We start from the raw sequence: 21,300 nt of genomic DNA on the forward strand, positions 1-21,300 counted from the left end.
TATAGGACCAAAGTGGATTGAATTAGACTAAAGTGGACCGAATAATACCAAATGAACCAAAGTGGACCAAATAAGGCATAATAGACAAAATGGGCTGAATAAGACCGAACTATACCACATAGAACCAAATGGACCGAATAGTATCAAAGTGGGTTGAATAGGACAGAATAAGGCCAAAGTGGACAAAATTGACCGAATAAGACTGAATTGAACCGAATAGAACCAAAGTGGACAGAATGGACCGAAGTGGATTGAATGGGACCAAATAAAACCAAAGTGGATTGAATAGGACAGAACAAGACCAAATTGGACTAAAGTAAATAGAATGGACCGAATTGGACCAAAGTAAATTAAATAGGACCAAATAAGACCAAAGTGGACGGTATGGACTCAAATTACCGAATAGAATCAAAGTGGACAAGATGAACCGAATAAGACTAAAGTGAACCGAATAAAACCACAATGAATTAAATAGGACCAAATAAGATCAAAATGAACAAAATGGACCAAATTAGATGAAAGTGGACCTAATAGGACTAAAGTGGATTGAATAGGGCCGAATAAGACCAAAGTGGAAAGATGGACCAAATAAGACTGAAGTGGACCGAACATGACCGAATAGGACCAAAATGGATTGAATAGGACCGACTAAGACCAAAGTCGACAAGATGGACCTAATAAGACTGAATTGGACCAAACAGGATCGAATAAGACAGGATGGACCAAATAGACCGAAGTGGACCAAATTGGATAGCACTGAATAAGACCAAAGTGGAAAAAAATACTAAATTAAATAGATCAAATAAGACCGAAGTGGATTGAATAGGATCAAATAAGGCCAAACTGGACCGAATGGAACTGAAGTGGATTGACTAGGATCGAATAAGACCAAAGTAGACTGTCCTATAAAAAAAAAAAAAATGACCAAAGTGGGTTGATTAGGACCGAATAGAATTGAAGTGGATCGAATAGGACCGAATAATACTAAAGTGGACAGAATGGACAGAATAGGAACGAAGTGGACCAAGGTGGATAGAATGGACCAAATAGAATTGAACATGACCACAATGGACCAAATATGAACGAGTGGACCGATGAATCAAGGTGGTTCAAATAAGACCAAAGTAGATTGAATAGGACTGAAAGTTTTTTATTTTTAAATTTTAGTCTTTAGATGTTAGTTTAATGGATAATTACCGTTTTCTCTAAATGAATATCAAACATTTTTTTTTAAAATGGGAAAGATCAAGTATTTTTGTTGAAATGTTAGCTTAATTAGTATATCACTAATTAGTTGAGTTACAAGATTTTTTACTCTTGTTTGCCAACTTTTAGTATGCGGTTGTAGTAATTTGTTGGCTATATTATTGAATTTCATAATAAAAAATATTAAATCCATCTTAAAAATTTTAGAGAAGTGTTATGTCCACAATATATTTATAACACTGTCACAACAAATCATAGATAATTAGTTGTTATTAGTTCTAATTTAAACCTGCTACTTAAATTACTTTTTTGCCCCATTAATAATAACATGTAACAATTTACCACAGTCACTTGGGATTTGATGTATTATGATGGTAATATATCTTCTTTATTTGAGAAACTATGGCTGTAATATATCTAAAAAAAAATTATGTAATAAAATGAGAAATAACAGAAAAGCCAAGAAGCAATAGAAAAAGATCTCATTTGGCTTCAATTATTTATTTTTAATTGTAACTACAACAGTTTCAGTAAATATTTTTTTAAATAAATAAATAAACAAAAAAGGACCGTTTCTGTTGGAAAAGCAAACAGAGGTCTCTCCAGTCTCATCTGGCTTGGAGTCCGCCACAACACCAAAGCTTCGCCAACCACATAAACATAAACCGCGGGTTCAAACTACAACTTCAAAAATCTGCTGCCTATACTCTTCTAGAAAAATCTGTGTTTCAGTTCCTCTACAGTTCCCACCATTTGTCTTGTCAAACATAGTCCCTGGTCTTGTCTTTTAAGCTTCAATAATGTCTTCTCCTCCTTCTTCTTCATGTGCTGCTCCTCTTTCCTCTTCACTCAGAACTCAACTCTTCAACCCATTTCCCAACAGACTTATCTCGTCCGCACGCTTTTATCAACACCGTAAGCCCACTACTCTCTCTTTTTAGTATAAAATCACTAACTATTAAACTTTTTTGAGTACCTCTCTCTCTCTCTCTCTCTTTGTGTACTTGAAGGAAGCAGCAAATGTGAGATGAGCAGAAGGGCCTTCGCTTTGAAAGGAGGAATTGTGGCTTCTGGTGTTTCGGTTATGGGTTCTTCTTTGATAACCGAACCTGCTCAAGGTCTGTTCTCTTTCGCTTTTTTAATTATTATATCATATATGGGTTTCTTTTTCTGAATTTGGTTAAGTCGAATTCTTTTATAGGGGTTGAGAGATTGGAATTCAAGCCAGATGGGTACAATTTTTGGACATGGCGGGGTCATAGAATACATTATGTGGTGCAAGGAGAAGGGTTTCCAATTGTTCTTATTCATGGCTTTGGTGCCTCTGCATTTCACTGGAGGTTCGTTTCTTTTGATGCCCATGTTCTCATATTCCGCTTAATCTAATCTTATGTTAATCCTGATGATATTTTGTGCCTTCATGTCAGTTTCATATTTCATCTTATTCACCACTACTGTGAGTATCAAGTCCTAAATTATGAAACTGTTTTCAATTTGAAGTTCCTGTCCATCTCCGTTATTCATATTTCATAGCAATAATGGAGTTGTGAAAAGGGTTGTTGACAAAACTTTATGTTTCACCTATGTAATCAGTTTTGATTTTCTGGAAATTACTTTTTCACCCTAAGTGAAGGTTTTTCCCTCTACCCTGTTCAATGGCTGTCAAATTGATTTATGAATAAACCCTAGGTGAAATGCAAAGTTTTAATTAATGGTTTATTTGCTTTTATTTGCTCTGTTACTGCCCAGAATAAAGTGAATAATAGAGTTAATTGAAACAATTTTATAAATTTGGGACTTTCATTGACAAAATTAAAAATCTAGGACCTAATCTGAAACATGATATAAAATTTGGGCTTTTTTATGTTATATTTTACCTAATAATTTTTATATGACTAATTGGGATGTGGATTCTTAGGTACTATCTTATGTCACTTGATAGTTGATTTTGGTTGGACTTTCATTCTAGAGAAAATGGCTTTGGATTTGTTTAGTTGTCTGGTTGTGATACCTAGTTTATCAGCCTATATGTATGATTTAGTTATTTCCCTTATCCATTTGTGCAGGTACAACATACCTGAGTTGGCCAAAAAATACAAGGTTTATGCCATAGACTTGTTAGGGTTCGGGTGGAGTGACAAAGCACTTATCGAATACGATGCCATGGTATGGAGGGATCAAGTAGTGGACTTCTTGAAGGAAATAGTGAAGGAGCCAGCAGTTGTAGTTGGAAACAGGTAAGGACCACAAATAAGTGGCTATTTGTTTTCTCTACACTTCGTTTATATGTGATGAAATTTTACCATAGCTTGCTATCTTGGGTTTTAGGGATGAAAATTTTTTGCAACTTGAAATGCCTCTGTTTCACTTTCAGCTTCAGGAGTGAATTTAGGATCCCTAGAGTTCTCCAAACTAGGATTTCCTCTTATATCAAATATTCTAAAGGCTACTCTACATTCTGAGTTTCCTTATTATTTTGAGGATGCACGGACGCTTCATTTAGGGTGTTGTACCCGTATCGTATCTGTGTTGTACCCGTGTCATACTGGTGTCATACTTGCCGTTTCATGTTATAATTTTTCAAAACTTGCTCGTGTCGCTATGTCGTACCGGTACCCTTGCCCGCGTCCGTGTCCGCGCATCCTAGTTATTTTCATTATTATTTTTTTTCCTTTGGTAGCTGAATGAATTGCAGTCTATTAATTCTTCTTAAACTTTTTTGTCTACTGCAGTATTCTAGCTTGATTTTTGGTCTGTAAACATGAGTATCAACTTACAACTGGAAATAAAGTTAACTGAGTTTCTTTAATTGAATCATCTGGTCTGATCTCTCTTTTATTTTGCTTTTGTAGTTCCCTAATTTTTCTTTGATATTTTTTCAACTTGATTGTATTTGCCATTTTTACCCTATATGTGCTTGGTGTGTGGGTTAAGGTGAGAAATGTAAATGATTAGTAGGTTGCTGGCTCTTGTGACTGCCATGTAAATTCCACAAGAAAATGTGTCTGCCAATTTTTTTCCCTCTTGAGAAAGAAAACAAAAACTCTTTGCGCTTGGGGCAATGATTCAGCTAGTGAGGGTCTAACCAAGGTGCATCTACTGCTGGTTGAAAAATCTTTCCAAAACCCTTCTTAGGCCTGGGTTATTTCTCCTTTGTTTTCAGATAACTTATGGCCAGATGATAACTGCATAACTGCCATTGTCTCATTTTATGCACGGCTTTGTATTTAAGACTTGCGCCTCTTTGAATGAGTTCTAATACAGTGTAAGCCTTCTAGTTCAGTGCATAGTATTTATGCCTTGCTCAAGTCTGTTGTATGTCTAAAATGCAATCTCTACTTTATGCATATCATTGTAGTGCTGCCTCATTTGTGCTCACATTTCTGCCTGATGTGCCTGTAGAAAAATTGCTACAGGCAGACACCATATGGAAAAGGATTTCTTTCTTCTTCTTCTTCTTCTTTTTTTTTTGGGGGGGGAAAAGTGGGGCGGGTGGGGGAAGGAAAATGGCGCAGCAAAGCAGGACAATAGCTAAATGTTTAAAAATCATATTATGAATACAACTTTACAGATCCATAATATTTGGATTTTTGCATTAACATGTAATTTAAAGTAACCTTTTTTGTTGATTGTTTTGAACAAAAGCTACCTTCTTTTTTTTTTATTATGGATTTATGGATTTTTTTTTTTTGTCTTCTTTTTTTAAGCTGAATGACTTATGTGTCATACATAATTGAATGAATCACATCCTTAGAAACTTTGGGGAAACCAAAACTCCTTCAATCTATATATTGCCTATATGTCTTGGGGCAAATTATACTTTTCCATCCTAAACTATCACCCGATTACACTTAACCTCTTGAACTGTTGAAACACACGATTACCCCTCAAAGTTAAATTTGCTTCAATGTCCCCCCTGAAGTCTTGTTTGGTGTTAAGTCTAACGAAATTTGACATTGAAAGATCGATTTACCCCTCTCTCCAAAACATATAGTTGAGTGTTAAGTTGGTCTTTCAATACTAAATTCCATTAGAGTTAACTTCAGAACAGATGGTAGGGGGTTAAGTGAAACGTATTTTTCAAATTGGGGGGTTAATCATGTGTTTCAATAGTTCAAGCTATTAAGTGTAATCAGGGTGATAGGTTAGGATGAAAAAGTTTAATTTGCCCTTTGTCTTGAGTGGAACACTGATGATTTTCTTTAAGATGTCATGGCAAATAATAATTATGTAAATCATGGTAATATTTTTCAGCCTTGGAGGCTTTACTGCTTTGGTTGCAGCAGCTGGGTTGCCTGAGCAAGTTGTTGGAGTTGCGCTACTAAATTCTGCAGGACAGTTTGGAAATGCGAATAGTGAATCTAATGAGTCTGAAGAAACACTCTTGCAGAAGGCAATTGTAAAGCCACTAAAGGAGATTTTCCAGCGTATAGTTCTTGGATTTTTGTTCTGGCAAGCAAAGCAACCAGCTCGCATTGAATCTGTCCTAAAGAGTGTAAGTCACTTGCTACCTAATTTAACTACAGTTTTTCTTCTTAACGCTTCATGGGTGTTTGCGAAGCTTAAGTATATTTCTGTTAGCATTAGCAGGATGTCAATTATATATTCGGGATTAAATGCTGATTTCTTTCTGTTATGAAACATGAATGCTTAAACATATATTGTTATGAATGAGTAAAGATGCTTATTCTTGCTTCAAGCATCATATTTGTACCTTAAGAAGTGAACATATGTTTCCCATCTCCTAATGTATTCCATGTTGACAATTTTATTTGTCTGTTGAACTCCCTGAAGTCATGATAAGCACCCTCTGTTTATGATTGTTCCATGGCTTTGTACATTATGTTAAGCATGTCCTTTTCCAATACAGGTGTATATAAATTCCTCCAATGTGGATGACTATCTTGTGGAATCAATAACAAGGCCAGCAGCTGACCCTAATGCTGGAGAAGTTTATTATAGGTACTTATGAAATATGCTCATCCACCTGGCTTCCATGTTTGTTTAGATAGTAGAATTGGATTAATAAGAACCTCCCCGGCATCTAAGATGATGCCCATTTTCTTTCTTTACAATGAATATGAAATTGTAGTTAGGTCTGCTTATAAAGCAATGCTGATTACAAAAACGATTTTATTGGCCTATACAATTCTACCCACATTTATATTATTCTGTATTCTCATTGGTGTCCACAGGTTAATGACAAGGTTCATGTTGAACCAAAGCAAATACACTTTGGATGGTGTCTTGAGTGAACTCTCTTGCCCACTGTTGTTGCTGTGGGGTGACTTAGACCCGTGGGTTGGTCCTGCAAAGGCTAACCGAATCAAAGAGTTTTATCCAAAAACGTCTCTCGTAAACTTAAAAGCTGGGCACTGTCCACATGATGAAGTTCCAGAGCTTGCCAATAAGGCTTTGTTGGATTGGTTGTCAGGTCTAAAACTTGAAGCCTCCCCCCAGTCGTTGTAACTTTGTTCAAATCTAATAGAATTACAACTCATATTTTCCTCAAGGTCTTGCTTGTAAAATGATTGTAAATGCATTCATTATAGTGCTTGGTTCAAGCTTGCTGTGCAGGTTGGTAGGTTATTTTCATTACGGGGGTCATTTAATACAAAAGTGATAATTATGTTGATCTTTTTTTCTTTTTTTTTTCATCATCCCTTTTTGAAAAAAAGGAAAGTGGGGGGTTTGAAATTTTGTAAAATTACTTTTTGCGACATGAACTAATTCTCTTATTATTATTATTATTTTTAAATTATAAACAAATCATCTTGAAATAGTAAGAATCAAGATTTTAAGTTTATTTTAGTGATTTACAAAAAATAAAAAATTTCAGTTATATTCTTGGCCTTGGGAGATTTGGTTAGATCTGTTGGTGTGTGTTCCAAACATTTGACCCCTTTTTTAATCACATATCTTTAGCAGTGTGCTCATTCGCACCTTGTCACAGTTGCAAAATGTATGAAGAAGTTATCACCGGCCTAATGCTAGAGTTGGTGATGACTCTTACAGATCATATAGATTGTATTGTAGACAAGATCAAAATAATACTAGATCTTAATTTAATGGAATGGAACTCAAGATTCTAAAAAAAAAATTAGAACAGTTGGAGGTCAGCAGTGCTAAAAAAAAAAAGGGACGAGAATGTTGTTCATTTGGGCAAAGGAAACCAAAAGGATGAGATGTTGTCTAAAAAAAAGACTTGAAAAAGTCCAACATAGAGCCATTCATGTAACCTTCATTATATTGGGGGACTTAATTGGTAGGCATTTATAAGGACAAGGAAGTTAATGTTTATGTATTTAAGGAACTTTGGTTTGTTTGAAACTGAGAATTACCCTAAGATAGTCCAAACTCTCTGTTTTGCTTTAACCCATTAATCCATTTCATTTGAAATTCTCTCTCAATGGCTCTAAAAAGTAAGATTTTGATAATTGGAGGGACTGGATACATTGGAAAATACATAGTGGAGGAAAGTGTGAAAAATGGGCACTCGAGTTTTGCATTGGTAAGAGAAAAAGCTTCTAATCCTGAATATCGAGCATGCATATTAGAGAAAAAGCTACCAGTTATTCCATTACAACACATTTTATTGCCAATAATAAAGATTTCCATTCCAATTGTAATCTCCATTTGATGTACCAAACATGCCCTAAAAGTACTAGTTAATCAAGCTACCAGTCACTCATTTGTTCCTCCTCTAGAAAAAGTGATTGATGATGACTTCGCACAACGAATGGAAAGGGACATGCTACAAGCTCTTTGAGCTAGAAGCATCTGGAATAGGTTCTACACCTAAAGAAAGCTCACCCTTGCCACAATTACTCTCCAAATTCTATTTTTAGGTCGCTAAATATTAGAGTAGTTTTATATTCATCACAGCCTTTAACTTAGATGCCCTCAATAACTTATTGGAAACAGCAAGTATTCTCTTTAGTGAATCTTTTGGAGCTTCATCCTTCATATCTTGATGCAACCTCAAGTCTTCCTTACACTACATATTTGCAGACCTTAACAACATTGAAGTAGATGCTCTCAACAGACATTCATTAGATGCTGCATGTACAAAATTTTGGAGCATGTTTATGAAGTTGCTTCAACTCCTATAGCTCTATAGGAACATGATAGGTCACATTACATTACAGCATACATTTGAAATACAATTCTCACGCAAAGAATGATAAATCAGATCATGAAAGGGAGACTAATGGTGTCATTGAATTTGTGGAAGCTTATATTATGATAGACTACAACTACATTAGTTATCAATTGACTAAAATCAGGGTAGTTTTATATTCAACTGGCCTAAAATCATAATTAGCTATCAATTGACAAAATCATAATCTAACTACAACAAAAACTAAAGATGATTCATTCTGTTTTTTCCAACCCCTATAATTACAAAATTATTTCTCCTTTCCAATGCTACGACCCACTGTAAACATGAGTCAAGCATGGCTCTACTTGGGAATTGCTGCTCGGTTTCAGTCCAAAGCCCTGAAGCTCAACAAATTCCTCGAGTTATCTGCCATAACTGTGAACGAGAAAAAGACAGTCAGACAAACACAAAGAGAGAGAGAGAAAGAGAGAGAGAGAGAGATATGCATGTGTCACTTTACTTACAGAATAGAATCAGTGGCCATAAATTTTCTGGTAGCAAATTTAGGTGCCCTTTATGGAGTAGTAGAGTTCTCAATTGAACCATCAGACAATTCATCTAACTTGGGAATTTCAATAGAAGATTACATCAAGCATTGAGGAGCTTCTGCATATTGTAGGCATAACAGTTTTAGCCTTTCCATTTTTCGTAATTGAAAATTTTAGCTAATAAGAATAATCAAGAAATACAACTTATCAAAAAATTGAAAATCAGGTTCTCAACTGAGGCATAACAATTTCAATTGTGTTCCTCCTTTCAACAGCAATCTTCACTAGTGGTACTTAGTTCTCATTGTATTACTTCTAATTCTAAATGGACATTTTAGATTTTAATTCCAACTTCCAAGGTTGTGTCTTTATCGAAATCTATTGGTATCTTAAGTCAACGACATCAGTGCTTTTAACGGCTTCACTAGCCAGAAAACTTTAGGAAGTAATAATTTAGCATATTTCCATTGCATTACCTGCAAATAGAAAACTCAAGAGCATGAAACACTCAGGGTCCAAGAGCCCGGGGGGCAGAGAGTGAGACAAACCTGCAAAATTATATTGCAATTCTTAACATAAAGGGACCAACTCCCTGCAAAATCATATTGCAATCGAATAAAAATAAAGAAAAAGAAAGAAGTCTGTAATATCTGAGTCTACGTAAAAGGAATTTTAGTCATAAATGATGCAATTTTCATGCCCCACATAGCTAATGGTTAACATGTTTATAGTGAAGTATAAAGCAAAAAAATCAACCAATATTGTGGTAGAGCTTTTCTTTTTTTAACTACAGGAAATAAATGTTGATAATGAAGAGGATATATCTTAGAAATTTATGGTACACCATAGGATAGTATAAAGTATCATCATCTTGACATTTAAAACTCTGATTGAGAAGAGTTCAACAAAGGAGAAAAGTTAGCCAAACATGCAGTGGATCAAAAAGCTACAAACATCTATCTAAGACATTATATTGGACAAGAAGGTCTAAGATAGTTAACAACACAAAATCCTCGTATGTATGCTTAACTATAATGAAATTTGACAGGTCTTCTAGGATTGTCCTTGAAAAATATTACAAACTTAGAAAAAGAAAGGGAATATCAAGAATGAAGGAAGTTTTTTGAAAACAAAATCCCCAAAGAACAAATCATGTGGTTAAAAGAAAAAAAAGTTTCAAGGACTATAAAACTCACTTCCTCCTCTAAATCATTACCATCAGAAAAAAAATCCTGCTAATTTCAAGATAATTTAGTCTGCCTCATTTTAAAAGCCCAGATGACCTTTGCTGAAAATGAAAAGGTAAAATAAGAAATAACACAAACTCTACAAGTATGGACTTCATAGAAGCACTATCCACAGCTTACCTCACAACATGTTTAGTCCATGACAAGGATTTGGAGCAGCTTTGGTAGTATGTAAAGCAAGTCTAGGAAGTACTATATATATGTGCGTGTGCGTGTGTGTCCGACTACATGGAACAAACAAGAACGCAATCAATTACTTCCTACATCCGCTATGTCACTCCATCTTTCTTAGTACTGTCTATAATGATAATGACTGATGAATCAAAAAATGTCAATTAGTATTTTTTCTTATCCTCAAATCTTAAGTTTTCTCCATCTCAAATAATATATGGTTATTCAACTTGCTAATATAATTATTTATTACAAACAAGTGATGCATCTCAAGGGCAATGGTAGTTTGGCATGATGGCAATTCCACCCTTGTGGCATTTATCAAGAAAGAAAATTCTATTCTCATGGTAGGAAAGAAAAGCTTGTCTACAAAGTTTTGGCATAGGATTAAGTAATTGACCATCAATTTATAGGAAGAGTGCCACCATAATACTAACAAGGTACCAATGTCAAAAAAAAATAGGACATGTGTGTATGTGAGAGTGAGATCAATTAAGTTAATGTTTGGAGGTGAGTGGCTGTCAAAGGCATAATTTTGGATGAACTCATTGATGCTAAAATCTAAAGACAAATTTCTAATATGCCAATATATGCATTCCTTGCACATTTTGATGTTTCCAATCAATGACCTGACCTAAATACATTACCACCATAAGTCATGGCCTTAACATAGATTTAGGGAAAGTATTGATAAGAAATAAGAGAACTAATATACAGCTTCCATGTTGTGTTAATGGTCAACATTTCCATTTTCAGATGAGGTAGTACATTTGATTTGTCCCTTGTAAAAGTTAGGGACAAATATAGCGTTTGTCAATACATTAGTTGCATGAGATGTTGCATATTTTGTTCAAATCTAAAAGTAGAAGCAAGGATGAGAAAGATAATTGTGGTGACACTTAATGCATCTTTCCTAAAATTTGTTTCTTCTAAGTGAACAAAATTTTATGGGAGAGATAATTAATGTTAAGCAAGTTAGAAAGTTTAACCACCAAGGAGAACAGCCATCTAGAGATAAATTTATTTATTTAAACAAAAAACGAGTTACTTGGATATAAGGCTTTACCTGGCTCAGTAGGAGGTTAAGAACTGTGGAACCAGAAAAATTATTAGCTGAAGCTCGAAGACTTCTGTATCACAGTGGACAATGCTTGCATAATTGCAACAGTAAAACTTGACAGGAAACTAGAATCTTTGACCCCTTGCATGGAAATTCTTCCAAGTTGAAACTAGTGCTAATTAAACCTATCCTACCATAGCCTGGTAAACATGATAAGAAATTTTTAAATGGCATTTAATGAGCAATCATTTATGAATAGTGCAAATAAAAAAAACATTCATACAAAATAGTATAGTCTCACAAAATAACATGAAATTGTCTAAAATAATTAAATAATATGTATGAGTATTATCAAGAAGGCAATACTAACATGCAAAATTAACATTATAAATGCTTGATATTTTAAACCAACCATTGGATACAACATGAACAAAATCAACAAAAAGGGAAAAAGAAAAACAAAGGAGAAGTAATAAAAAATATGGAATTTCCATAAGTGACATCTTCTCCACACTGTTTTTATGTACAAGATGGTAAAAGGCACACACATTGTTTATGCTGGATACAAGATCATTACTATTTTACTCATAACCATTGTTTAACTACTTTTGTACTAGGTATTCCAATAACAAGGTGAATTCTCAAGGTAATACAATTAAGAAACCACACATCAATGTTTTGTATAGATCAAATACTTGAAGTGAAATTAGTAAGATAGGCCACAAATTCTTAGAAATTTACTATAATTAAACTACACAGTAATTGAATCAACCATAATCAAACTAAGCTTCAACTAAACTATTTGGGAAATTAGAAGAATTCCAATTAATTTATTTCGAAAGATATGTACGCAGGAAAGAGATGAAATGGGTGTCCATGGCATCTAGATTACCTCCCAAGAATTTGAATAAGTTGGTGGATCTATAAGATATCCAAGATACATAACTTTATTTTTCCAAAGGATCGAAATCATGTTCACAGTTGATAATAATAATAAAAACCTTTTCTTTTCAGGTATAGAGATTCATTCTAATGTCTCAAAAATAAGCACATCACATATCATAGAACAAAGACTTACAGTTGTACCGATTGCATAAGCATGAAGTACATCAACATAAAATACATTCAAAAGGATCCTGAAGGACAGAAAGATCAATTTTAGGCACACAAATTTGAGGACAAAGGAGACTCATTAGCAGACATAGTAGCTATCCCAATAGTGAAGAAGTTGTGGCGCAGCCATCCTTATTAATTCAAATACTACCAATTAACAGAAAAAAAAATTACAAAGAAATACCTCTGGTTTATATATAAAGAAACTCTAGGAAATTTAGTAACTTAATTTTTGGCTAGCCTGTCTTAAATGACCTACCAACCTAGTAAAGTATCATAGACTTGAAAGGTTCAAAGCAAAAACCCCCCAACTCAGTGTAACAGCACAAATGGTTTGCTAGACATTTCCCTATTATTTACTTTAAACACCAATAAATACTTGGGCAATCTAGAGCATTGTAGACTTGAAAGGTTAATCAATAAGAAGGATGGTTTATACACTTCTCACCATTTCAAACCTTGGTTAGAAACTAGGAAGTGCAATGAAGATTATACACATCTTGAGTTTGTAGTTTGTTTCTCTGAGCTCAAATGTCTTTACATTCACATATGTTAAGGGACTCATATTATTGTTTCTTTGATAAGTAAGGGACTCATATTATTCTTCCTCTCATGTTTACTTTTATTTGATTTTTTTTCAAGTAAATTTTTATTTAATAAATTGTATCCTTTTAATTTAAGGTGTATTTTACATGTAGTTAATTGCCAACTGGAAGATATAATAGAGAAGAAGTCGCATTCAAATCAGGGCCAAAATTGGTTGTTTAAAAATGATAATTCAACAGCAAAATAAAAGGAACCAGGAGTTCACATTTCCATTACACATTAAACAAGCATCAAAAGTGAAGCAACATTGAATAATCACATGACTTACAATGCATAGAAACTAGCTGGAGTGCCTAAGCGTAGCAGCAAAAGTCTGATTAACTAAGCCACTCTTGAACTGAGACCTACTCTTATTAATGAGAAAGCTCTCATACAAAGGAAAACAAACTTAGGCCAATTCATGCAATAATATTCCTTGCTCAGTTTACTAATCAAAATATATATATATATATATATATATATTCCTTGCTCAATTCAAATTGTCTTTTACAATTTGAAGGGCTAATGCCCAAATCAGACATAACAAATCTGGTAACTCCATCATATGCATGATCTACTCAAACTTCTTAGTACAGTCAAAAACCTTTTATTCATAGGTTCTAGTGTACCCTTTTAGAAAATATGATTAAATCCACTTTCAAAAAGTTGCATTAATTCCTGGAAAAGAACTCGGTACACTTCTGAAGCTACAAAAACTCCACTGTTACAGAGGCCAAAGTCTAAGTAATACAACAAAGCCTAATTAGTTGAAGGATTTCATAGAGCACTAAACTTGGGTTTAGCTCATTCAGTTTTCCAATCCAACAATCAATAAAAATACACATTTCATTCATAGTAAGAGGTATAAAATATCATGCTTAAGTGAAAAAAGAAGGTCTAAAAACCATATAACAAAGAATTCTTAGAAGATAAATTGCTGTTGCACCAGATTAGAGATGTCAGTAATTCATATCATGCATGAAATGATAAATTCATAAATGGATCAACCTTGAAATTGATATCATCCTACTTTCCACAAACTCTTTTGATTAAGATTTATTATCCATCAATTCCAACTGTACCAGAGAGGTATCATCAATAAAAATAGAGGTGAAAATAAAATAACAAGGGCAAATGAAACAACGGAAGTAAAGAAGGAGACAAACCTTGTCATAAAATGCAAAAGAAGTCGAACACTCAAAAGGAAACAACAAAGGAGAGAATAGTTTCAAGGCTATGCTCAGATGGAGGCATATTTCTTTCAAATCCAAATATTATGTTCTGCTCTTTTTTGATGGTGAAGTCAGATTGGAGTCAGAATCATTGTCAACAAAGTAAGTCCCATTGAAGATGAACCCATATCAAACTCCTCATAACAATTATAGTAACCCCATCTCCATTATATGCTTGATTAAACTCTTTACTTCGTCATACAGAAAAAAACTTATAGTCATATGCTCTGGTGTATCCTGTTAGGAATCAATACTTTATCAGTTGGGTCTTTTTTTTTCCCTCAAGCACTTAATCAATTTTTATGAGATGCTGTAAACTTAAATAAATGATACGATTAAATACACTTAAAGGATTGCATAAAATTCATGGAAAAGAACTTGGGTACACTTCAACAAGCAACAAAAATTTGGCTGTTACAGAGGCCAAGTAATGCAACAAAGCCTAGTTAGTTGAAGGATATCACACAGCACTCGGCTTGGTTTGTCTCATTCAATTTTCAATCTCGCAATCAAATAATCAATTAAAAAGTAAACATTCCATTTCATAGTAAAAGCTGTAAAATAGCATGCCCAAGTGAGAAATAAAAAGGTCCAACCAAAACAATATAACAAAGAATTCTAATAAGATCAATTGTTTTTGCACCAGATTAGAGATCTCAGTAATTACTAATTCATACATGAAATGCTAAATGCATAAATGGATCAACCTAGAATTTAATACCATCCTACTTTCTAGTTTCCGCAATCTCTTTTAATTAAGATGTATTTTCCTTCAATTTCAACCGTACTGGAGAGGATAACATCAATAAAAAATAAAGGAGAGAAGATATAATTAAGGGCAAATGCTACACTGCAACTAAAGAAGGAGACAAACCTTGGCATATATATATTTCCCGAATTCAATCAATATTTTCTCCTCTTCTTTAATGGTAGAATCAGATCGGAGTCAGAATCATTGTCATCCAGGGTAAGGGCCATCATTTGAGGACAACAGATACATTCTACTTTGACCCCCCACCTTCTAATCTCACAAGGAGGGTTGTTGCGATCTGTCTCTTTGGCCCATTCATATGTAACCTCAACGTGATTGTAATCAGATGGATTTGATTCATCCAACAGCATCTGCAATTTGAGATGTGCTCTAGAACATATCCCCAATGTATTAGAAGCATAACGATTTAGGGTAATGCAATCAATCCAAACTTTTTCAAAACCATTAATGGAGAGGTAAACATTTACTTCAACCATATAGGAGGGTAATGGATGCTTCTCCAGTCCAAAAGCGAAATAGACGGCAAAAACATTTGGAAATTTGCGACCAACACAGAATGATATGGAATTTCAAACACTTTTTTGATGCTTGGAATTCAACCACCTTGGAATCTCTGTATACGGTACCATAAAACAATGCCTATCGTTAACATCCTGACGGAACAAATCTCTACTTTGAAGCTTGGGATTCAACCACCTTGGATACACATATACGCTTCTTTCTCCTTTACATATAATTTCTCCAGTCTGCATATAATTAGCAAATTCAACGAATTAAATTAAGAAAGAAAGTTAAAAAAAAAAAAAAAAAAAATTGTTTTATTTTTTATTTTTTATTATAACTTGAAAAAGAGAGACCTGATCCAATAATCTGCTTGAGGATTGTGCATCTAATGACGGACAGTTCTCTGCAAGTAAAATTCTTAAAGATTGTGGAAGCCCAAAAATTTGTTGTAGCTGCTGGCAATGATCTATAAAAAGGGTTTCTAACGTAGTAAATCTGTATAGGCTTTCAGGGATGCTAACAATATCAGTGCTAGCTAGATCTAGAAGTCTCAATACGGGAAAGTAATTGGGCTTCATCAAAAATTCTAATTTGATTCCACGATATCCACTGAATCTCAGTTCATATAAGCTTAGAAACCCATATTCGGAAAGACCATCAAAAGAATTACACGGTGGTCTCAATTTGGCACTATCAAAATGGAAGCCGCGAAGCATTTGCAATTTGTAGATGCTGTCTGGAAGATCCCTCAGGTTGTGGCAACAATTTAAAAATAATTCATTAAGCTGAGTAAGATACCCGATTGATGAAGGCAACTCTCTGATGCCACTCTGATATAAATCTAACCTCTTTAAACATTTCATTTCTTGATGAATATTGGGGAATTTCTCAAGCATAGAGCAATCACGAAGATAAAAGTCTTCGAGCGATTTCAACCTGAGGTTGTTTGGAAGATTTTGAAGACTCTCACAGTCGCCGAGGTGCCATTTCCGTAGCCTATCAAGAAATCCAACGGACTTATGAACCGTAACTAATTTATAACAACAATCAAGGATCAATTCCACTAGGTTTGGGGCACACAATTCATGAACCGTAACTAATTCACCACAATAAGAGAGGTCCAATGTCTCTAGGCTTGGGACACACAATTTGGGTAATTCTGTAATGGAGTCACTCTCAAGTTTCATATGTTTTAAAATATTAAATTGGAAACCCTGCAGATTAAAAAAATAATAATCAAAATTTAGTTTTGGCCAACATTTAAAAGAGTTTTAAGAAATTATAATTCATAAATACTAATAATCATACCTGCTTGAATATTTTCTCCATTCTAATGCCACTACTCCAACTCATGTTGAGTGCAACAAGCTTTTGAGGACAATATTTAGAAGGCCAGGAGGAAAAAGGAAATTTATGCCATTCAAGTAACCGTAACCCATTAGGAAGATATTGAAATTCTTCACAAAAAATGTGTACATTTTCAACTAAAAGAAATTTAAGATTTTTCATCCTTTCAAAAGGTTCACCCTGCAATTTCATGGTTACTGGTTCAGGCGAGTGCAATATCATTGCTTGAATTTTATCAGTCCCCTAATTGAACAAAGAATAAAACAAATAAGTTCGATTATATAATTCTTTTAAAAAAGTACAAAAATTTTGAAATTTTAAACAAAAAAATTTTTGGAAAAAGGAAGAGTGAAGTAAAAGAACTTGTACCGTATTTTCAGTTAGCACTTCATAAGCATCCTTATAACACCATATCCTGCTACGATTTTCAGGGTTTTCAGATTCTTGTTGAACGATTTCCATGCCCATTTGTTGTAACAAGTCATGCATCCACAATATGCCACATTGATCAGTTATGAGACACTTATCTTTAAGTTTGCGAATACCATAACGTGGATATAAATTGCAAGTTTCTAGTATATTTGTAATGTAATCCTTCTTAAATCCCTTGAAAAAACAAGCAATATGGAGAAAAATATCCTTTTCAGTTTTTTCCAATCCATCATAACTTATTTTGAGACTTTCTTGAATTTTTTGGTGAGGAATGTTTTTGTACTTTTCTAATGCATCTTCCCATTCATGTATACTTTTTCCACACAAATCAGAACCTATTACTTTTAGTGCTAATGGAAGACCATTGGCATAATGTATAATTTGCTCAGCAACTTTTGAATAGTCTTCCCCTGGTTTATTCATTTGGAAGGTGTGCAGGTTGAAGAGTTTTTGAGCTTCACTTTGATTCAATTCCTTAACCTCATAAACTAGATGAGCTTTTCCAAGAGTGGTTAGCACTTGCATGTCTCTTGTTGTTATAATAATTCTACTTCCTGAACTAAACCAATCACATCTTCCAAGCAAATTTTCTATCTGGTTCGATTCATCCACGTCATCAAGAATTAAAAGAAGCCTTGTATGACAAAGCCTATCCATTATCACTTCAATTCCTTCGGGAACATTGTCCACCTTTAAATATGTGTCCTGTAATATCTTAAAAAGAAGTGTCTCTTGTAGTTGGATTATGTCATTGGTTGTCCTTGACTTTTCTTTAACATTCTCTAGAAAGCAGCTCCTATCAAAATGATCAAAATTTTTATTATAAACAGCTTTTGCAATTGTAGTTTTACCTACTCCCCCAAGACCATGAATCCCAAGCATGTGAACACCATTTGATTTTGTATCCAAAAGCAATTCTATCTCCTCCACACGAGAATCTATTCCAACTGGATATTTAGCGACAAATAGTTGTGTCCTCTTTGATGCGGTACTTGATATCTCTTTTATAATTTTTTTGATAAACTGAGTTTCGGATTCAAAGTACCTGCCAAGCATAAAAGAATAAGAAGCATTTGATGTGTTAGACTATACAAAAATCTATACTATAATATATATATTCATATGAATTTTGGTCATCTCCTAATTGTTAGTGGTGGACACTCACTTTCATATGAATCTACCACTTTTCTACATCACCCACAATCAAACCTTTATAGTTGTAGTAAAAGTTGTTCCTAAACTTTTTCCTCAATTAAATTAAGCACTCAACTTATGACATGCTACCTCCCACTTTTCACTCTTTTTCCTTTTTTCTAGAATTTGTTCTCAACATTTTCCTCTATACTAATGTCTATTTATTTATTTATTTATTGTCTTATTCTCAAATTGTTGCTTGGTAAGCAATTAAGGATGCGATTATGAGATTTTCTCTCCTTCCCAGTATGGCAATATTTCAAAAACCATATCAAAATGTAAACAGAAAGGGAATCAGCAAAGAGGAGGCAATCTAGACTAGATCTATGGGTTACCTCTTGTTTATTTCCTACTCAGTACATTGATTACCTTGAAGTTTATATCCTTTATATATTAATTTAGATATGAATGCGCATTTACTTATGAATGACGAATTTGAAGTTTTAACATGTGCTAATTTTGAGTGTACAATGTAAATCCACTTGTCTATGGGATTACAAGTTATATATATAAATAGTAAGTGAGTAACAAAAGTAATATTAAGGGGGTGTTTGGTTTGCTGTGATATTACATTATGCCATAATATTACGTTATTATAATTTTAAATTAATGTAATCTCAACACAAGAATACAACATTAAATTATTTAGGAAGGTGATAAGATTAATATGATGTGATATATTTTGTAATTTTAAATTATGGTAGTGTTAGAAAAAGTAAAATAAACCAAAAATCTTAATATCATATTATTGTAATGTATGCATCATATCAAGGGTGCATAATAGTGAACCAAATGCCCCCTAAGAGTAATTGTGTTTCATGTTATGATAAAGGAAATTACTAATTATTCAATTACTAACAATTGAGGAAACATGTTTTGTGATGTTAAATCATGGAAGAATGATTATGATGAGATTCTTATGACGCTAAGAAGTTTTCAAGACTAAGGTTATTTCAGTAGATAATGCTTAGAGAAAGTATACAAATTATTTTTTAAAGCTATCTAAAGATTTTTTTTTTTTTTTTTTAAATTATAAAGCAAATGAAAAATTGTGTGTGCATGCTCAAAGAAGTTTATCTCTAAGCGTATTCACGTATTAAGAAAATTTTTTAATTTTCATGTATTTATGCATTCTTTATAACTCATACCACCTAACCCCTTTTATTGAGCTCTGTTAGCTTACCTACTTTAAAAAAATAAAAATAGAAAATCGGTGAGCAGGTTTTATGCAATAGAGTAGTTGCTGGAGCCTTAATTAGTTGAGCTTCATAAGAGCTAGTTTTATTTTCATTTAGTTTTTACTTTCCATTTTAGTAGTTTTGCGCTCAACTTTGTAGAGGTGTTTGTATATATAAATCAACAGTTGAGCGTTGGAACTTTTGATGTAATAGGGGATTTTAGTGTGTGAACTTGTGGTATATTCCAAATTGATGATGTTTGTTATTATTTGTAGAGAGATATTAGATTAGCTATTTATCAACTAACAAATAGACGATTTTTTGTTCACAGGTTTACTTTGGTTCATATTAACATCAGTCTTAAGCTTGGTATTGACATGTTGGTCATGGTTGAAAATGTGGAATTCATTTGGATTGCGAGTCGTGACAATTTTTATTATTATTTATTTATAAAAAATATCTTATTCTGAAAATTTTGTTTGGCAAGTGATTATGGATGTGATTGTGACGTTTCCCCTCTCTTAGCTTCTCAAAAAACCGAATCAAAATCTATATGGAGAAAGGAAGCAGCATAGAAGAGGCAATCTAAAGTGGATCCAATGTTTCTCTAGTCTCTCTTGTTTATTTCCTATTTAGTACATGGACATATCATTGTAAGGTGAAATCATTTACCCTTCTAGAAGTATATGGCCCCATTTGGTAGGGCATTTTAAACACTCATTTTCAATTTTCAAACAATATTACACATATTTCCACATACTTTTTCACCCACATGTATTTCAAAAAATTACAAATAATACTATTCAAACTCCTCTACCAAATAGGCCCTATATCATTCTGTGTTAATTTAGAAATCAATATTCTTCTACCTACGCATGATGAATTTGAAATTTTACCATGTACTAACTTTGAGTATGCAATGCAAATCCTTTGATTATTTGGAATTAAATGGTGATAACAAAACTATTAAAGTTTTATACTACAAGAAGGCAAAAAAGTAGTAATAGATACATACCCATCCTTGTAAGAGAATCCAGCCAAATAAGTTGCTTTGGTTAAAGCTGCCCTCCAACTTTGAACCTTATCTTTGTTATGTTTTTCTTCATGTTCAGTTAGTGCAATCCCAAACTTTCCCTCTTGTTTACGTACGTCTGATGGATTTACTTTATAAAAAACAGGTAGAACTAATTGGCCATAATTCTTACCCTCAAGAATTTTGACAAGCTCATTCAAACACCAAGTTGAAGATGCAAAATTTTCAGAAAATACGACAATCGAAATCATTGACAATTCTATCGCTTTGAGAAGCTCCGTTGACATTTCTTCTCCTCTTTGAAGATTATCATCAATGAAGGTGTTAAAACCTTTGTCACATAAAGCCTGATATAAATGACCAGTAAAATTATAGCGAGTATCTTCACCTCTAAAGCTCAAGAAAACATCATAGATGAATCGGGCTGTGGAAGAACAAGAGCCTCCTTCGTTGATTTGCAGAGCCATTGGAATCTATGAGTCAAAGAATTGAGAAAATATGGAGGGAGAAGAAGAGAATGAAAGAAAGATGTGAGTAAAAATGGAAATTAAAAGAGATATGAGTGAAGAAAGCATA

The 21,300-nt window shown here is 33.5% G+C and overlaps 2 protein-coding genes and 1 non-coding gene across 12 annotated transcripts; 2 read left to right on the forward strand and 1 right to left on the reverse strand.

Moving 5' to 3' along the window:
- The first annotated feature begins 1,781 nt into the window (after positions 1-1,781).
- LOC115995272 (pheophytinase, chloroplastic) lies at positions 1,782-6,841 on the forward strand. The gene is made up of 7 exons (XM_031119776.1): positions 1,782-2,121; positions 2,217-2,324; positions 2,408-2,546; positions 3,273-3,443; positions 5,461-5,701; positions 6,077-6,168; positions 6,402-6,841. The coding sequence occupies exons 1-7, from the start codon at positions 2,007-2,009 to the stop codon at positions 6,673-6,675; spliced, it is 1,140 nt and encodes a 379-aa protein (XP_030975636.1). The 5' UTR covers positions 1,782-2,006; the 3' UTR covers positions 6,676-6,841.
- On the forward strand, positions 4,250-4,395 carry LOC115951103. The gene has a single exon (XR_004083230.1). It is a non-coding gene; the product is annotated as a U4 spliceosomal RNA (small nuclear RNA).
- A 1,431-nt stretch (positions 6,842-8,272) lies between the features above and the next one.
- On the reverse strand, positions 8,273-21,274 carry LOC115994127 (TMV resistance protein N-like). 10 transcript variants are annotated; one of them, XM_031118163.1, is made up of 11 exons: positions 20,707-21,274; positions 17,251-18,364; positions 16,849-17,130; positions 15,894-16,754; positions 15,139-15,782; positions 14,199-14,501; positions 11,341-11,534; positions 10,224-10,416; positions 9,333-9,404; positions 8,833-8,974; positions 8,273-8,743 (listed from the first exon to the last, which is right to left on the reverse strand). In XM_031118163.1, the coding sequence occupies exons 1-5, from the start codon at positions 21,189-21,191 to the stop codon at positions 15,606-15,608; spliced, it is 2,919 nt and encodes a 972-aa protein (XP_030974023.1). In that variant the 5' UTR covers positions 21,192-21,274; the 3' UTR covers positions 8,273-8,743; positions 8,833-8,974; positions 9,333-9,404; positions 10,224-10,416; positions 11,341-11,534; positions 14,199-14,501; positions 15,139-15,605. The 10 variants fall into 10 exon arrangements, with proteins under 10 accessions (XP_030974023.1, XP_030974020.1, XP_030974027.1 ...); XM_031118160.1 differs by adding an exon at positions 12,413-12,470 and having other exon boundaries at positions 9,333-10,416; XM_031118167.1 differs by having other exon boundaries at positions 9,333-10,416; positions 17,257-18,364.
- Positions 21,275-21,300: the final 26 nt, after the last annotated feature.

The sequence above is a fragment of the Quercus lobata genome, chromosome 6 (genome assembly GCF_001633185.2).
Source record: "Quercus lobata isolate SW786 chromosome 6, ValleyOak3.0 Primary Assembly, whole genome shotgun sequence".
Classification (NCBI taxonomy): domain Eukaryota; kingdom Viridiplantae; phylum Streptophyta; class Magnoliopsida; order Fagales; family Fagaceae; genus Quercus; species Quercus lobata.

Bases quoted from the DNA above. Each gene is read 5' to 3' on its own strand.
- LOC115995272 (XM_031119776.1), top strand. From the start codon at position 2,007: ATGTCTTCTCCTCCTTCTTCTTCATGTGCTGCTCCTCTTTCCTCTTCA. The intron at 2,547-3,272 runs GTTCGTTTCTTT...CCATTTGTGCAG, and splicing joins GCCTCTGCATTTCACTGGAG to GTACAACATACCTGAGTTGG. The intron at 6,169-6,401 runs GTACTTATGAAA...TGGTGTCCACAG, and splicing joins GCTGGAGAAGTTTATTATAG to GTTAATGACAAGGTTCATGT.
- LOC115994127 (XM_031118166.1), bottom strand. From the start codon at position 21,191: ATGGCTCTGCAAATCAACGAAGGAGGCTCTTGTTCTTCCACAGCCCGA. The intron at 16,755-16,848 runs GTATGATTATTA...TTTAATCTGCAG, and splicing joins TGGAGAAAATATTCAAGCAG to GGTTTCCAATTTAATATTTT. The intron at 15,783-15,893 runs GTCTCTCTTTTT...AATTATATGCAG, and splicing joins CAAGCAGATTATTGGATCAG to ACTGGAGAAATTATATGTAA.